Genomic DNA, 16,510 nt, shown 5'->3' with positions numbered 1-16,510 from the left:
AAATCGGAGTTTATGCTTCTGTGCGATTTCGAACACTCCTCGGCAGATGTCGAGATGCTCTCGCATTTTCTCGGTAGCTATAAGATCATCCACCATATCTCAAGATATCGTCCATATATTAAGACTTTACCTTTTCTGATCATTAATTTAAATATTTGATATATGTATCGTTGAAAAACTCTAGGGGCATTCGTGAGCCCGAACGTTTTTAAGTATTCGAATTGGCCTAGGGGTGTAATGAAGATGTATATTTAATCGAGAATTCAGCCATCTTAATGTGATGAAAACATTTTGCAAATCTAAACTAAAAATTCTCTTCCCCTTTAATCGATCTAAATGATCGTCTATCAATGACGTTGAGAAGTTATCTTTAATCGAGTTTTTATTTATTTCCCGGTAATCTACGCACAACCTCAAGTTATCATCTTTCTTCCGAACCAATACAATCGGACTTGCGTATGGGGAGATGCTTTCTCGAATTATACCTTCTTTATAGTAGTTATAGTAAATCGTCCAAGATGACGGCTAATTTTAATTTGTTGGCATGCGCCAATCCGCGCGCGAAAGCTGCTTAGTTGTTCATGCTTTAAGCATATATTGTCATTTCCGAAATGTTTTTCGCCAAATCCTCCTTCTTATTCAGCTATACATCTCGTATAAATCTTTTAAACTTGTTATTATCTTGTACGGAATGCTTACATTTAAGTTTGGCTCATTGAGTAATTGGTCAGTACAATCTATATAAAATCTGTTCGGCAAAATTATCCGTGTTAAAATCCGTGATAAATCAGTTTCGTTTTGCATGACCTCAAACGCTCGATCAATCGCGATTTTTACTGCCTGATTGGATGTAAAACCCCTCTTAGCAACGCAGTACTACTCATCATTTCATCAGGCACAACAAAGAATTTATTGACATCAATGTTATTTATTTTAACATCTTTCAAAAATGCCTAATATTTTAATTCGCGAATTGTTAAGACCATTGATTGAAATCATCGTTCGTAATAGCGACAATTAATCAGCGCATATTCTGGTTTAAGGCTTATCGGCGACTCGGTGTCGATGATCGCTACGCACAAAAACGGTTGTATGTTACCTTTTTTATTTGATGCAATATATGTTACAGACATCATGTACGGTTTGGATCAAACGGCTGTAAGAGATTCATCTCGCTTGCTATTTTGCTCATCTTTCTCGCCGATTCGTCGGGTTGAGTGTCCATTGGTTTGCTCGCGGCGGTTCGCGGTTTCACGTACTCTGTTGCGCGATGTCCCCTCTCCTTGCAGTTGAAGCACTTAATTCCTCGGGGCGCTGGACTTGTCTCGGAGTGCTCGCTGCTATCTTTGTTTTCTCCTTCGGCTTTTTGTGAATGGCGCTAACGGAATTCCGCTCTTTCCTCAGCGTGATATTCTCGAACGCCTCTATAAGATCGGCGGCATCCTTGAAACGCCTTGCTTGATCGCATAATCGTACATCGGGTATTCCCTCCACGACGTAATCGATAATTTCGTCTGTGTCTATCGAGATACGATTCGCCATGACAATTTTGTCATGGTAATATTCATTAAACGTCCTTTTCTCCGACCTGCCATATTCGTCGCTCGAATTCCTTTTTCAGAGCCATCTTGCTGGAACGATGGTCGAACATTCGTTTCATCTCTTTCATGAGATTCTCCACACTCAATGTGATGTGCTTGGATTTTGAGTAGAACTAACTCAAGGCTTTCCTTTCAACTTCGAACTAACGAGCACTCTCGTAGCATTATCATCGAGATTATATATGTCTCACAGGAAATCAATCTGTTATTTCTAATTCCGGAAGGCGTTACTAAAATCGTCGAATTCGCTCAGCATATTCTTGAGCCTCTTCGGATGGTGATAACCTCCGTCTATGCTAGGGCTTCCGCTGGCCGGCGCTGTGTCTCGCTTGGTCTCACGTCGCATCAGTTCGATCTTGCGTCGTAGAAGGTCCCTTTCGCGTTGAACGAGCTCGAACTCACGATCCGCGATTGAATCTTCCCCGTAGTATTCTGTCGCGACTCTGTGACATAAAAGAGGCTTGGTGCCATAGATACATCTCCGCCTTGACGGTTTTTCATATTTTGGGATCATGTTTTTGCAAACATAATATCAAGTTGGCCTTGTTAATCATAATCGATCCCTCTTCAGCAGCTTCTTGAGTTGCATGACATATAATCTTGAAGATTCATCGTACTCTTATCGTTCGTAAACATCATTACTGAGTTATGTATTCAGTTATACAACACTCAGTCTCTCGTGATTGTGACTCGGCAGGCCGACACACAGTCCATTTCCACCTTGCTTTTTACACAGCAAAATGGCTACTCGCGACGTACTATGCTGTTGCGAAAGTTCGAATAATTTTTCATAGCCGCGCACGTAACTCGATGCGCATCTAACTGACGCGTATATCACGGCGTGTATACTTCGGTACAAATACGGAATTCTGAGTCGAATCCTACTACTTCTGAAATCTGTGGGAAAATTACAGAAAGGTCAAAATTTTCTTAAACAAAGGTATTTTATTCCGTGCCTTTCCCATAGGTTGTCTACATTAGACTGACTGTTAGTCCTGCCTGTTCCTGCAGGACATCTCGCAAGACGCTCGCGAGTCGCGTGTATTAATGCGCGGGGTTTTTCCATTGGCCGCGCGGGAATCAGGATTCGCGTAAAGTAAAAATAAGCTAAAAATCCTACAAAATAAATCTCCAATTATGAGGTTTAAAAGTTACAATAACATCGGAATTAGTTTTACCCAAAGTATTGGGTATTAGTTGTGTAGAAATTGCACGGTGCGGATTTATATTTCTTGTCTGTGTGCATGTGTGTGTATATTAGCAAAAGATAAAAATATTTATTTAAAAATATTCAAATAATAATTGAATAAATATTTATCTTATTTTATCTTTCGTATAAACACACACACACACACACACACACACACACACACACACACACACACACACACACACTACTTATATTAATTTAAAATTAATTTTAGTTGTTCTAGTATTTGTAAGATATATATATATATATATATATATATATATATATTTGATCAAATTAATTTTAGAGGAGAGCATTGACGTGATGTACACTATGCTTCCAAACTCGAAAGAAACATTGTTTAGAAAAGCCGAGCCCAAGAATAAAATTTAGGAAAGCGGAGATTGACAACTTCAGTGAAGGGTTTGCCAGGTATTCTGAAATAACATTGACTATGATGCCGTTAGATCCTGGAGAATTTTACGTTTTAGTTTCCTGAGAGGAGATGCTTTCGTCATTAAAGGCTTAGCCAAGTCATTTGGATGTGAGCTTAAGTGTTCGCTATACTTCTGTATGTGTTAAAATATTTCTTCTTGCACTGTGGTTATTTCAGATCCCTGTGAAATTGTTTGTTGGTGATAAACCATGGAGTGTTGATAATAAGTCTAAATACTTTGGACTGAAATTTTTGAAGGGTTTTGATGTTAGAATTTGATTGTTCAGCACAGCTGGACACCATATTGGAGTCCATACTGGTTTGAGAATACAGCTAGAAAATGACTACAAAGAAATTTTTAACGTAGGTCTCCAGCTGTATAATGTTTGGTTTGGTCTTTCAGTTCGACTTCAACAATTAATAAAAATAAACAATAAAAAAAGAAATAATTGATAATATCTACCGTGCAATACTTGAGGATATTGAAATCAGCAATTCAATTAGGTAAACATAACACAAAAGTACATATGTATCTAATATTGAAATATAACATTTTTAACATTTTTGCTTTCAGACTCAAAAAATGTAACGCTACTGACATTACTGCCTGTGTGTCCATCATCTGCAGGAATAAGAATTGGAACAAAAGACGTGGAAACCATCTATTATAGAATCGATTAAAAGCTTCATATTACATGTGAAAGTCAGATTATAAAAATGTACATATGATATGTAATGTCTAATGATCATTAATTAATTACTAACTTTATTTGTTAATATATATAGACTTCTGAATTACTACAAGAAGTACGCGAAGAGATAAAAAAAAGGCTGCAAGAAGAAATTTAAGTTTACAATCATATGTTATCACCATAGGAACGATTTCTGGCTAATGTAGAGTAATCGTATAAATGTAAATGACACGTTGTATTTGATAGACATACCATTAAAAGCCATTGATATATGCTATAAAATTTTTCAAGTACTGCACGCCTCGTATCCACCTCAGTCTGAATAAGTGTGGCTCTGGATAAAAACTTATAAAAGAATAACCAAATGGACAAGCACATAAACTCAGTATTCAACTTAAGCATCAAACTAAATAAGATTTAGAAAGTACGGAATCAGAAAATTTTCATTATTTTTGTTTAATTTTAATATTTATTTTGTGTTTGAGTTAGTGCGAAATAAACTATATTGCATTTCATGTTCCGATATTATATCTGTGAGCTGGAAGTTCCGGAAATTCCAATGTTATCAAATCATTTTAAGTTAATTTATCGATTCGGTATGAATAATCAGTACGTTTGCCGATAAGAGAACTGCATTTGGGAAATTCATAATATTCATATTTTTAAGCAGCATTTAGAGAAAAAACATAAGTTGGGCGAATTCAGTGTCATATTATTCCCTTTAGTAATAGAATAATATTGCATCAAAGAAAATATTTGCATGCAAATGCCGATGACAATGATGAGTTATAAGTTGAAATCAATAAATCTAATTTGCTTTGTCAGTAGAATCCAAAGTTCATGTGCGTCCTTTATTCTGCAGCTTTACAGCAATAGCTCAATAATACGGCAGCACATTTAGAATTTTATTGAACTTACAGATCATCTCATTAAAGATTCCATATTATTTGAAACAAAATATGAAATAATATCAGTTCTAAATGAATTATGTAAAAGAAAAATCGAAGACATATTTACTGCGCTTGAAACTCTATTCCGTAATTTAAAGACTGCATAAGAGATTACACTACTTTGAATGCAAAGACTGCTATATAAACTTATATCATATGTCATAGGTCAATGTAGAAAATAAATCAACAAAGTATTTACTATGATTCCAGTAAATATGACAGGGGTCAATTTATTTCTATACGACTAATTGAATCTACAGAAGTTGTTTCAGATACCTTCCTTTTTAGGTATAATGTTATATTACATGAACGGTTTGTTGCAAACAACTTCATGCATTTCAAATATAATACAAGGAGAACTGTATAAAAAAATATATCTTCGATTTCCTGGAAAAATAGTGTTATCTCTTATAATATATTTTGATGAATAAAGTCAAATTTATAAGAAGGGCTACGAACCAGAAATACAAAAACAAAACAAAATAAATTATAAAACTTTAAATATTACAATACAAACGTTTTCGACAGCGACCGGGTCATTTTCAATGCTAACAAAATTCTTGAAAATCTATCGTTTAATAAAAATTATCCAAAAATTATATAAATACATGTTAAATTTTGAAATGCTCGCCAATGTTACATCCAGCGGATTCCCACGATTTTTTTCTTTCATGAAAATCTGGAATTCGTTGAAATAAAAAGACAGCTGCGAATAATGCACAAGTTGAGTATTATAGCCTAGACAAGATTAAAAATTTTCTTTTCCCACACTAAAAATTAAAACGAAGAATCCAGCATCTCTTCGTAAAAGTCGTTCCGAGATAAACTAAAAATCACGAGCGGCGGGACCAAAAAGATATCAAGTTTGTATCTCTCAAACACTGCGGTTAAAATAATAATAAATATATCATTGGAAGCGTAAGATCGGCGCCAAGATACCTTTTAACGGTCAAGTCGCGGACGATCACTAACGGTCTTACTAAATCTAAGAAGACATGCGACGCTCAGGGATAAATTCTGGGTCTTATGCCGAGATCACACGCCGAGTGCACACACTGCACGTGTGCTTTCTTGACGCACTGCAGCGAGCGTTTTCCCATAAATTTTAAGGTCATAAAATTTAGGAAAACACTTTTCCACACTACAGACTCCGGTCAACATCCTTTCTTCCTTCAAGATCTTGACCAATCTGAGAGCAAAGAAAAATCCTACTACTAGTTAACGATACTTATTACATCAATCCAAATTGAAGTAATCAGAGGCGATTAGTATAAAAATCGCGGTTCCGCGGTCCTCAATTTTTCTCTCTGAGTTTGGGGAAGTTATAGTTGTCGGAACCTTTGAAAAGACTTCGATTCTCGAAGCCTTTTTTCTCCAGTAAAATCAGTACAAAACCATATTATCAACTATAATAAAGGCAAACGGTAATGCTTGATCGAGGAATTTGAATGATCGAAGCGGACCTGACGCCCAGCATTCCACAGTCGACGGCACCCTCTCTGACGGTCTCTGGCCACCTTATTCATCGTTATCGCCAAGTAGTAAATTTTGATTTCGCTGCAGTACATTGGGTGATCCCTTCTCTTCTTGCATCGGTCCTTCCTTACAGGTCCCTTGTGGTCCGGAGTCTGACCACGACCGGTCTAATAATTTGATTCCCGTTGCGTTCAGTCTCAGCTCCATATATGCGGAGCTTGGACGTAACACAAACAATGTATAATAGTTCTTTAGTTCTTCTCAATGATGTGGACTCCACGAATAAGTAAGGGCATGTTTTCTATATGTTCGTGTAAAAAATTGTCTTGTTATAAAATGTTATCCAAAGATAAAATTTTCATTGTATAATATTAAAAGCATTCCAGCGAAGTAGAAATAAATCATAAAAGGATCTATAAAGAGACTCAGAAAGTAACCATAACAGTTCAAGTTCACATAATTGTGCAACTGTGTAATTAGTAATATTGTATAAATAAGTATCTTCTTGTGAACACTTTAACTTTCATTGAAAGAAAAAAAAATAATAACAATCGCTTATGAATTCCCTTCTTATAATTGAGCGAATTGCAATCAGAAGAAAGATGTGCAAAGACTATGTAGTGTCTCAACCAAGAATATAACTGTAACTGCAACACAACAATAAAAGGAAATTAATAGAAAAGGAAGATGCCCGATGGAAAGGAAATAAGAATAAACAATTAAGAGGGAGAAAGAGATGGTATGATGTTAGAATATAATTCCAACAATGAATCCGTATCATTTTGTTTATTAATTCCATGGTTTTGGCTTTTAATATGTACCATGTATTTTCGAAATTAACCTTTTATTATATTGTAAGAAGGTGCTATATCCTAAATTTTCACGTGTTCCATTTAAAATTATGACCCTTCTCTGGGTGAATATACGATGATTAGAGATAACCGATGAAGACTTATTCTCTTAATGTTGGAAACATGTTTATGCAATCGCGTCTTCAACTGTCTCTTAGTTTAGCTCATAACTAATGTCATAGTCATCGCATAAAATCTTATAGACATTTTGATTGTGTAAAGGTTCCAGCTGATTCTTTTTTATTAAACTTTTTAAAGTGTTCGGAATAATATAAGCTAATTTGCAATTGAACATATTTGCAAACGGTGAAAATTTTTCAGAAATAGATTTGATGTATGGAACGGCAAAAAACTTTTCTTTAGCTTTAATGATATTAGTAGTAGTAATCTTATTGTAAATATGAAATTTAATTCTGGATCGTACAAAAAATTAATTGGATATCCATTTTTCAATAGGATATTAATGACGTTCATTAAATTGTTTTTTTGAAATCGAGGATGGCAAAAGCGAACAATTCTGTCTACGAATCTGTAGATAACCTCTCTCTTGTGACAAACAGGATGCTGTGAATTGAAGTTAAGGAATCTGCTAGAGAAAGTAGCTTTACAGTGTACGTCAAAAACAAGTTTCCCCTCTTCAATAATCAACAGCGTGCCTAAAAAACTTCTATTATCTTCTTTGTCTTTCTATTGTCCATATCAACTTCCACAGTGTAGTCTAATATGTAAAGAATTAAATATTCCCAAAATATCATTTACACTCTCAGATGGGGCAGCAAAAATAATCGTCGTCCACATATCGAAAATAAAATAACAACTGACAAAGCAATTTTCCAATCGCAATTTCTTTCAGATCTTGCATAATCATATTAGCAACAATAGGAGACATAGGATTCCGAAAAAGGTTGTTTATAGAGTGTGCTATTGAAAATAAAAAATAAAACCATAAGAAAAGCTATCAAAAATTCATCTAATGGTATTTTGGTTTTCCTTGATATAAATTCCCTTGATATAAATTCCCATCTTCTGACGACACTTTTATGGTAACAAAACAATTTTTTACAAGAACATATAAAAAAACATGCCCTTACTATTCGTGAGGTCCACATCGTTGAGAAGAATTAAAGGACTACATTGTTGGCGAGCATTTCAGAATTTAACATGTATTTATATAATTTTTATTAAGCGATAGATTTTAAGAATTTTGTTAGCATTGAGAATGACCCAATCGATCGAAACGTTGTATTGTAATATTTAAAGTTTTATAATTTTATAATTTATTTTATTTTGTTTTCTGGCTCGTAGCTTTTCTTATAAATTTGACTTTATTTATTATTATCGAGTCTTATTATCTTTTATATTTTATATTTTGATGAATTTGAAGTAAACAATCCCTTGGTGCACATATTGGTACATAAATTAGAGATTATGAATTTTTCTTTATCGTGTATTCCATCGAAATTCCAGTCTAAGGTCGATAACATATTTTTAACACTTTTATTTTGTAATTCTGATAAAATTGAGTTTAGAAATAGAGCTGCCTTTTTACCATTTCTTAATGAATTAAAACACATGGAAACAAATCCAATTTATGTCCGTAATAATGTTGAAATTATTATGTCCTGCATTGTAGTAATTGAAGACAATTTAGATGTTCATGAAATTTTCTGCTTCGGCCAAAGTTTCAACAATAATTATCCATACAGAGTGTGCAAAGTATACAAAAAAATATGCATAAGCAAATATCTGAAAATACTGATCTAATTCGACTCGTTAATGAATATGAAAATGACATACAAATGTATCAAAAAATTGGCATTGTAGAGAATTGTATTTTTAACGAATTACTTTCTTTTTCTTTTAAAAAATATTTGTGTCGATATTATGCATGATATTTTTAAAAGTATTTGCTGATATGATTATTATCAAAAATTTTTATTCAGTTTATTGAAAAAGAACGATTATTTACATTCGACGAACTGAATATGAGAATAGGGGGGGGGGGGTTCGATTTTGGGTCCTGTAGAGTCAGGAAATAGACCTCCGTCTTTAAAATATGAAAAATTAAAAATGTCAATATTGGGTTTCTCTGCTTCAGAATGACTTTCTGTAAGTACTTTGAAATTATTATAGGTGATGAAGTGCCAAAAAGTAACTCATATTGGTACTTATACATTTTATTACTAAAAATTATTGATCAGTTTTCTATGTATTCCATTACTCTTCAAGATCCATTACTCTACAATATACATCGAACATCATGAGATGTATTTATTCGAAAATTTGAAGCTCAAGCATCATTTATCGCTGCATTTATTCTGGCATAATACGTTCTGTAAGATCTTTAATTAATCTTTCATGTATGCGAAATATAAGCCATTCAAGATTAGTGCACATTGTGGCGGTTCCTTATGCCACACAAGACTGCCACCTGCTCGGCAAAAGTCGCGGCACGCGTGTGCAACGAAGCGCGAGTACCGTAACTCAGCCCCCAGAGGGCTGGCGCGCCTAAACGAAAATTCGCGCTCGAGATCCATCCGGCGGGAAATAAGGCCTGCCGGAGTGAAGGAAGACGCGCTCACTGCACTCCTGAACACGTGTTTAACCAGTGTAGCTATCAAGCTGAAACATTTCGAGACGATCGAAAGTCGTCTATCGGCCGAACTACAGCTACTCAGCAACCTGACAGCAGAGGCACTGCCCAGCAGTAGCTGGGCAATAGAGGCGCCGCCCAGTAGCAGCCGGACAACAGAGGTGCCGATCAGCAACAGCTGGACCGCAGAGGAATCGTTCAGCAGCAATCCGGCAGCGGAGGAGTAGCCCAGCCTCGCAGAGAAGCAGCCTGCAGGCGCGACCAGAGAGGGAAGTAACGAACGCCAGTCACTCCACGCTCGCCATCAAATGGAGACTCATTCACTTCGATTCATCGCAGCGTCTGAGGCTCACACGACCGCCACGAGTACTCCTCAGCACGTGGAATTGCCGGCTCCGGAGATATACGTCGCCAAACTATCTCGCCATCCTGGCCGTCTCACCGCTGCCTGTGACACCGCTTAGGACCATCACCGGCACACAGACGTCGGGGAACGAGTGGGAAATGTCACAGAAGCTGAGGCAAATGCAGCTTTCTCCGCCGCTGGTTTGGCGAAGGAGAGTCACCTTCTTACAGGTCACTCCACCAAGGTTAGCTGCAACAACAACAGCGAAAGCTGGGGCCCCGCTAAGTGAACGCTGCAAGCGTTCCAATTTCGTTTCGCGAAAGTTCGCGGTAGATATCGCGTTACAACGGCTCTTTTTAGGGCCATACAAAGTACCACAAACAGTCCTCTACCTGCATTGTACATAGCTAGTATAAATACATTGTAAATAGTCACATCTCGATCTAGTCACTCGACGAAATCCTTCCTCCTTGTGAGAATAGCTTGCGCGCTACCGGCGATAGTCAAGCCGAAGGCGACGGCCGCACACGCACAACATCGCCGTACACGCACAACACCACCGTAACAGACGACTGCCATATACATGTTTCATGTTCAAGAATAAATACATTAAAGATATTAATTTTAAAGCATCAATTGATACTAAACAATAGATTGTTTAGTAACACTGGACTTGAAATGCATATTTAATTTGATCCTGAAATTACACATTCACAAAGTTCCTAATTTCTTACTGCTATCTTTTATTAAAATATTATCGTCCTATTTCTTGGATTAACATTAATAATATAGTTTACAAAAATACTCTAGTTCTTAATATTTACGTTGAAGATATTTTCTATTTTTGGTTTGGTTTGGATTTAATCCCTTATTATTATAGTTTATTTAGATAATAAGAAAAATGTTTACTTTTTATTTCAAGAAATGACTGTATCGTTTAATAATCATATTAATGCGTTCGAAATGCAAATTTTAGATTCATGGTTAACAATTCCGTATGCTTCTTTCCATAATCGAGCAATGGCTTATATGCATAATGTTTGTGGCGAAAAGTTTGTATGCTTGAAATACATATAATAAACATTTTATATGGTAAAAATTCGCAAAATTCTATAATCCATATGATCCATAAAAATAAAATTTATAGTATATAATTTGAGACGATATGCGATAATATAATTTGTTCAAATATGATATTAAATTATATACGATGAAATAAGCGTTTTTATGGTGATTAATTGATAACTTATGCCATATAATTGTTTTGATTAAAAACATGATGTAATAATGTATATAAATTTACTATATATTCGGATACAAATTATTTCAGTTTAATTAATTTTGGGTAAATCAATTTCGAAACAAAATTGTATGAAATATATATTGTATTAATTGACTCATTTCATTTATATGAATTGTACTGAAATGGATCAAATGGATATAGATTTCAGTGATTTTCAACAATTTTAACGATTTATTTCCATCAGGATAAACAATCAAAATATTTTGTTATGACAGCAAACCTCAATTATTTGGTATTTTCAACCAATCGATCAGAATAGAAAATCAAATTTTGTTATTGCAACAAAATGTAAATTACGACAACAAAATTCAGGTTAACAAAATAATTTGAAATAATTGTTAATAAAATAAAAAGTTGATCATGTATTGACAAACAAATTTTGTTATCGCAAAAAATTTTTGTTGTGACAAAACATTTTTCTGAATGAAGTTATTTCTGTGCCCAATTATCAGATTATAGAGCGTAATTTCGCGTAAAAAAACATAGAATTACATATTTTCTTGAAATACTACAAAATAATAAAAATTAATTTGGCGTAGTTCGGCATAGAAAGAAACGCATAGTTCAGGAAGTAATGATTATTAGTTGCGCGTACTTTGGCGTACTTTCTATGCCTAATTAGGTCTAAGTACGCCATTTTACGTATCTCACATAGCTTGGCGTAGTTTCTATGTTTAACAACATGATCTTACGCCATAATCATAGAAGTAGAAAGGCATACTTTTTGGCATACTTGGCATAGAAATTTTTCTGCCAGGGACAAGTTTTTACACGTTTATAACAATACTATCCTTCTCACCTTTCCCTTCTGACACGCTATTTCTTTATTTTTTACAAATTTTAAATATGTTACTTTCATTAAATTATAAATTAGAATAATGAGACTGAAATGAATATCGAACCCTTTGAGTATCGAATTGTTTTTTAATTACGATGAAAAAAATATAAAATTGTTAGAAATGTTTTAAAGAGCGAAATTAGACAATAATTAGTGAGTTAAGTATTATTAAACCATTATTGACATACAAGTCATACAATTATTTCAGTATGATGAATTCTAATTCTCTTTTCTTACAATTTAACTTAATGAAATACTTGTTAAACTTAATTGAGTAAATATTCTTCTTTATATAACCATGCCCAAACGGTTTCCAAGTGATCTTGACCCTCAAGAAGGTCAAGATCATGAAAACGTTTTTCTTAATAAGACAGTTTTTCAACACAACATACACATTCCAATATGAATGTATAATATTTTATTTATTATTTGACGATATATAATTTAATGGATATAAAGAAGCCATTAATTTAAAAAATTGCGGTAGTCTGTCATTAAAATCATTTTTTAAACATAAATTCTGCTAAATAATGTTCGTAATGTACTTCTCGTACAAATCGTGATAAAGAACGCAGAACGCATATTATGCCATAATCTAATCCTAATAATCCATGGATTATAAGTAGATAAATAGTTTATAAGATCTTCATAATTGTAAGTTAAATGAAAAAAATTATGGAGTAACATCTTTGCTCTACCAAGTCAAACAAAGGACTGTTATATTATAATATACAACGTATTCAAAAATCACTTATTATTCATAAAAATGTTTTCATTAATAATAATTTTAATGAATAACGATACGAATGTCAATGACTTTGATCTTCTTGAGAATCAAAGTCAAAGTCAAGATCACTCGGAGGTCATTTGAGGCCGGCTATGTAAAGGGGAATATTTATTAATTTCTCTAACAATTTTATCTGCGCTATAGCACTCGTAGCATTTATTACTTATAATAAGTTTTATAAGAAACGCGATCGTGCTTTATGGCAAAGAGTTTTAAATGTTTAAAACAAATACATTTTAAAAGCTTATTATTATCTTAATTATAAAATTGTTATTATTTTGTAGATGTTCAATGATTCCATTTTGCTCTAGCTTGAAACAGACGGAGAAATAAGTTTGGATGCATCGTAATAGCTGTGCTCGATACAACTGTTTACTGTAAATTCACTTTCATCAAATATTAATTACCCTTTAAGTACGCATCAAGTCACATCTTTCCATGATGAGATTTTTATTATATAAATTGTGTCACGTTTCAACATTGACACACCTCGATTATACTTGATAAAACAAGGAATTTATTAATCGATTTATCAGTTAATTATTAACAATCACAAACAATTGATTATTCGGCGATTGAAAATCACACGAAGAAAACACGTGAGTCCGTATACAAGCACAGTCATAAACATACTTTAATTAAGTCTAACAGGTATTTCAGTACATTAAATTGTAAGAAGCACTTTTAGAATTCAACGTACTGAAATAATTGTATGATTTGTATGTCAATAGTTTTAATGCTTAATTTTATAACGCTTATCGTACGTAATTATTATTTAATTTCGCTCTTTTACAACATTTCTCTAATAATTTTATCAGTGTAATTAAAAAACAATTCGATACTCAAAAAATTCATTTCAATTTCATCATTCTAATTTATAATTGAATGAAATTAGCATATTTAAAGTATGTGAAAGACAAAGAAATGGTCTGACAGAGGAGAAAAGGAGAATGAATGTGTTTTTATAAACGTGTGATGCATCCGATCTGTATGCGTGTCTAGAGATCCTATAATAAAGTTTGACGAATGTGGACCAAAAATGGCGGATAGAAAAAGATAACAGATATTACTTTCTCGTACGAATGCATGTCCAAAAAGTTAGAATATGTGACAGACAATATGTAAAATAAACCCGTATAAATCAATCAAGTTGATCAATTGATTGTGCAATTGTAATTTGTTAATTTTCTTTTTGTCTGAGATTTCGAATCGATTTCTAATCTCTTTGACACAGGTTTTACTCATCTGCTTGTAGCTATCTATTTCTTTCTTTTCTTCGCACTCGTTTTTTAACAATGTACGAAGTTATCCGAAGAATACGGAATGGAGCAAGGTTGAGAACCAATCAGAAATTGCCCGCTTTCATCAAACTCTGATTATAGGGTCTCTATCCGCGTCTAACCGAGCATCGCTCCCGTTTCTTCTACGCGGTCCGTGATATGTTAATTATTTCTTCTTATAATTTGAAAACTAAGGATAAAATTTTCATAAAAGAAAAATCATCTTAGAATTAGATCAGAAATACGTCTTTTCAGGAATACCTGAGTTGTTCTGGATCACCCTATATAATTATCAAAAATATATTTCTGCATTCAAAATGCTTACCCAGGTGGCAGTGAAGATAAAATTCGAAAATCTCTGCAGACCGATATGGGACTGCCAATCTCAGGTAACTTGTCAGTCGTATTCGGCGAGCCTGTAAGAGCTGATGAGGATGACGGAGAAGTTGAGGACGCGTCGCTGGTTCTCTCGAGACCACTGGAAGGTGATCGGCCGAGGAGCAGCGGCGTAGCGCTTCCTAAACCCAAGCATCGCATTCTCCACGCATCCTGCAGCAATTGTAACCGAGCTTGCTTTCTCCATTTTGCCCGTCTGTTTTGAAACCATACCTGTGGAGAAACCGCTATCTTGATCATTGATTTATATAAATTTCATTCTCTCCCTTTCTCACAAGAAGAAAAAATGGCAGAATATTAGAATCGGGGAACATGAATTATTGTTGCATCTGAATAAAAATAAAAGTCGAACGTATACGTACATATGTATTTATTACATTGTTTGTAGTTCGACTTGAAGATATTTGATTAATTCGACTAATAATTCAGTTGCATAATAAAAAAATTTTTCGAATATCATCAGTTGTCATATAGGTTTATTTTATTTTATTATTTCTAAGTATCTCAAAAAAATGTACATACTTTTCGAAAGTGATTGAGAATAACTTTATATTGAGTAACTTCATATTGAGATCTGAATAATAAATTTTAAATGAATTCCAACTTTTAATCATTTTATAATTCAACGTCGCAATAAATAAATTGTGGAAATATTGCACAATATGATATTATAAATATCCTAGGTGTATAAGCTTAAATCCGCTATATGCTCATAGGTGACATTAGTGAATGTACAAAGCTACTCTGCACACACAACATACTTTTTTTTATGTGTTTGACATTTGTCAACATTAACCAGTGCACATCATCAGCAATTTCATACAACAACATATATTTTTTCTTTCGTAATCATGTCTAGTTTTTGCTAAAAAAAAAGCATATGCGGGAAGCTTTGCTTTTCTGTTTCAATTTGAAGAAATCGGCTGCCGAATCGCACCAATGCTTGTGGAGGCCTATGACGACAATGCTTTATCGGAAACAACGTGCAGAGATTGATTTCATCGGTTCAATGATGACAATTTTGATCTGAGTGACAAGAAGCGTGAAAATCGGCCTAGGAAGGTTGAGGACTGTCAATTGCAGGCTCTTTTGGACGAGGACGATACCCAATCGCAAAAAATGCTTGCCGAGCAATTGGGCATTTCTCAAGCAGCCATTTCCATGCGACTACATGTCATGGGGAAGGTTCAAAAGATCGGAAAATGGGTACCGCATGAATAGAACAATAGGCAGATGGAGCGATGCCAAATTCTGCTTGCCAGACAAAAAAGAAAGTCGTTCCTGCATCGGATTGTGACAGGCGATGAAAAGTGGATATATTTTCAGAATCTTAAACGCAAGAAATCTTGAGTTGATCCCGTCCAACCATCAACATTTTCCTCAAGACCAAATCGCTTCGGACGGAAGACGATGCTGTGCGTTTGGTGGGATCAGGAGGATGTCATCAATTATGAACTGTTAAAACCTGGTGTTAATGCTCACCGTTATCACCAATAACTGATCAAATTGCATCGTGCTCTGCGTGAAAAAAGGCCGCATTATCGGAAAAATCATGACAAGTTGATTTTCCTCCACGACAACGCACCATCGTACACGTCAACAATGATCCAAAACTACTTGGAGACACTTAACTGGAAAGTGCTACCCCATCCAGCTTACTCACCAGACCTGGCACCTTCTGACTATCACCTGTTTTCGTCGATGGGCCACGCGCTCGCTGAGCGGCACTTCGATTCTTATGAAGACGTCCGCTTGATGAGTGGTTTGCCTCG

At 34.5% G+C, this 16,510-nt stretch overlaps 1 protein-coding gene across 1 annotated transcript in view; it reads right to left on the bottom strand.

The window, feature by feature from the left end:
* Positions 1–14,978, bottom strand: part of LOC105620466 (retinal homeobox protein Rx) — a 72,330-nt gene extending 57,352 nt beyond the window's left edge. The window contains exon 1 of the mRNA XM_012201954.1: positions 14,668–14,978. Coding sequence (XP_012057344.1) covers positions 14,668–14,978 — 311 coding nt within the window. The remainder of the gene's footprint in view (positions 1–14,667) is intronic.
* Between the last annotated feature and the right edge of the window lie 1,532 nt (positions 14,979–16,510).

The sequence above is a fragment of the Atta cephalotes genome (genome assembly GCF_000143395.1).
Source record: "Atta cephalotes unplaced genomic scaffold scaffold00026, whole genome shotgun sequence".
Classification (NCBI taxonomy): domain Eukaryota; kingdom Metazoa; phylum Arthropoda; class Insecta; order Hymenoptera; family Formicidae; genus Atta; species Atta cephalotes.
The sequence above is the reverse complement of the archived record's forward strand: the minus strand, read 5'-3'. Positions and strand labels throughout refer to the sequence as shown.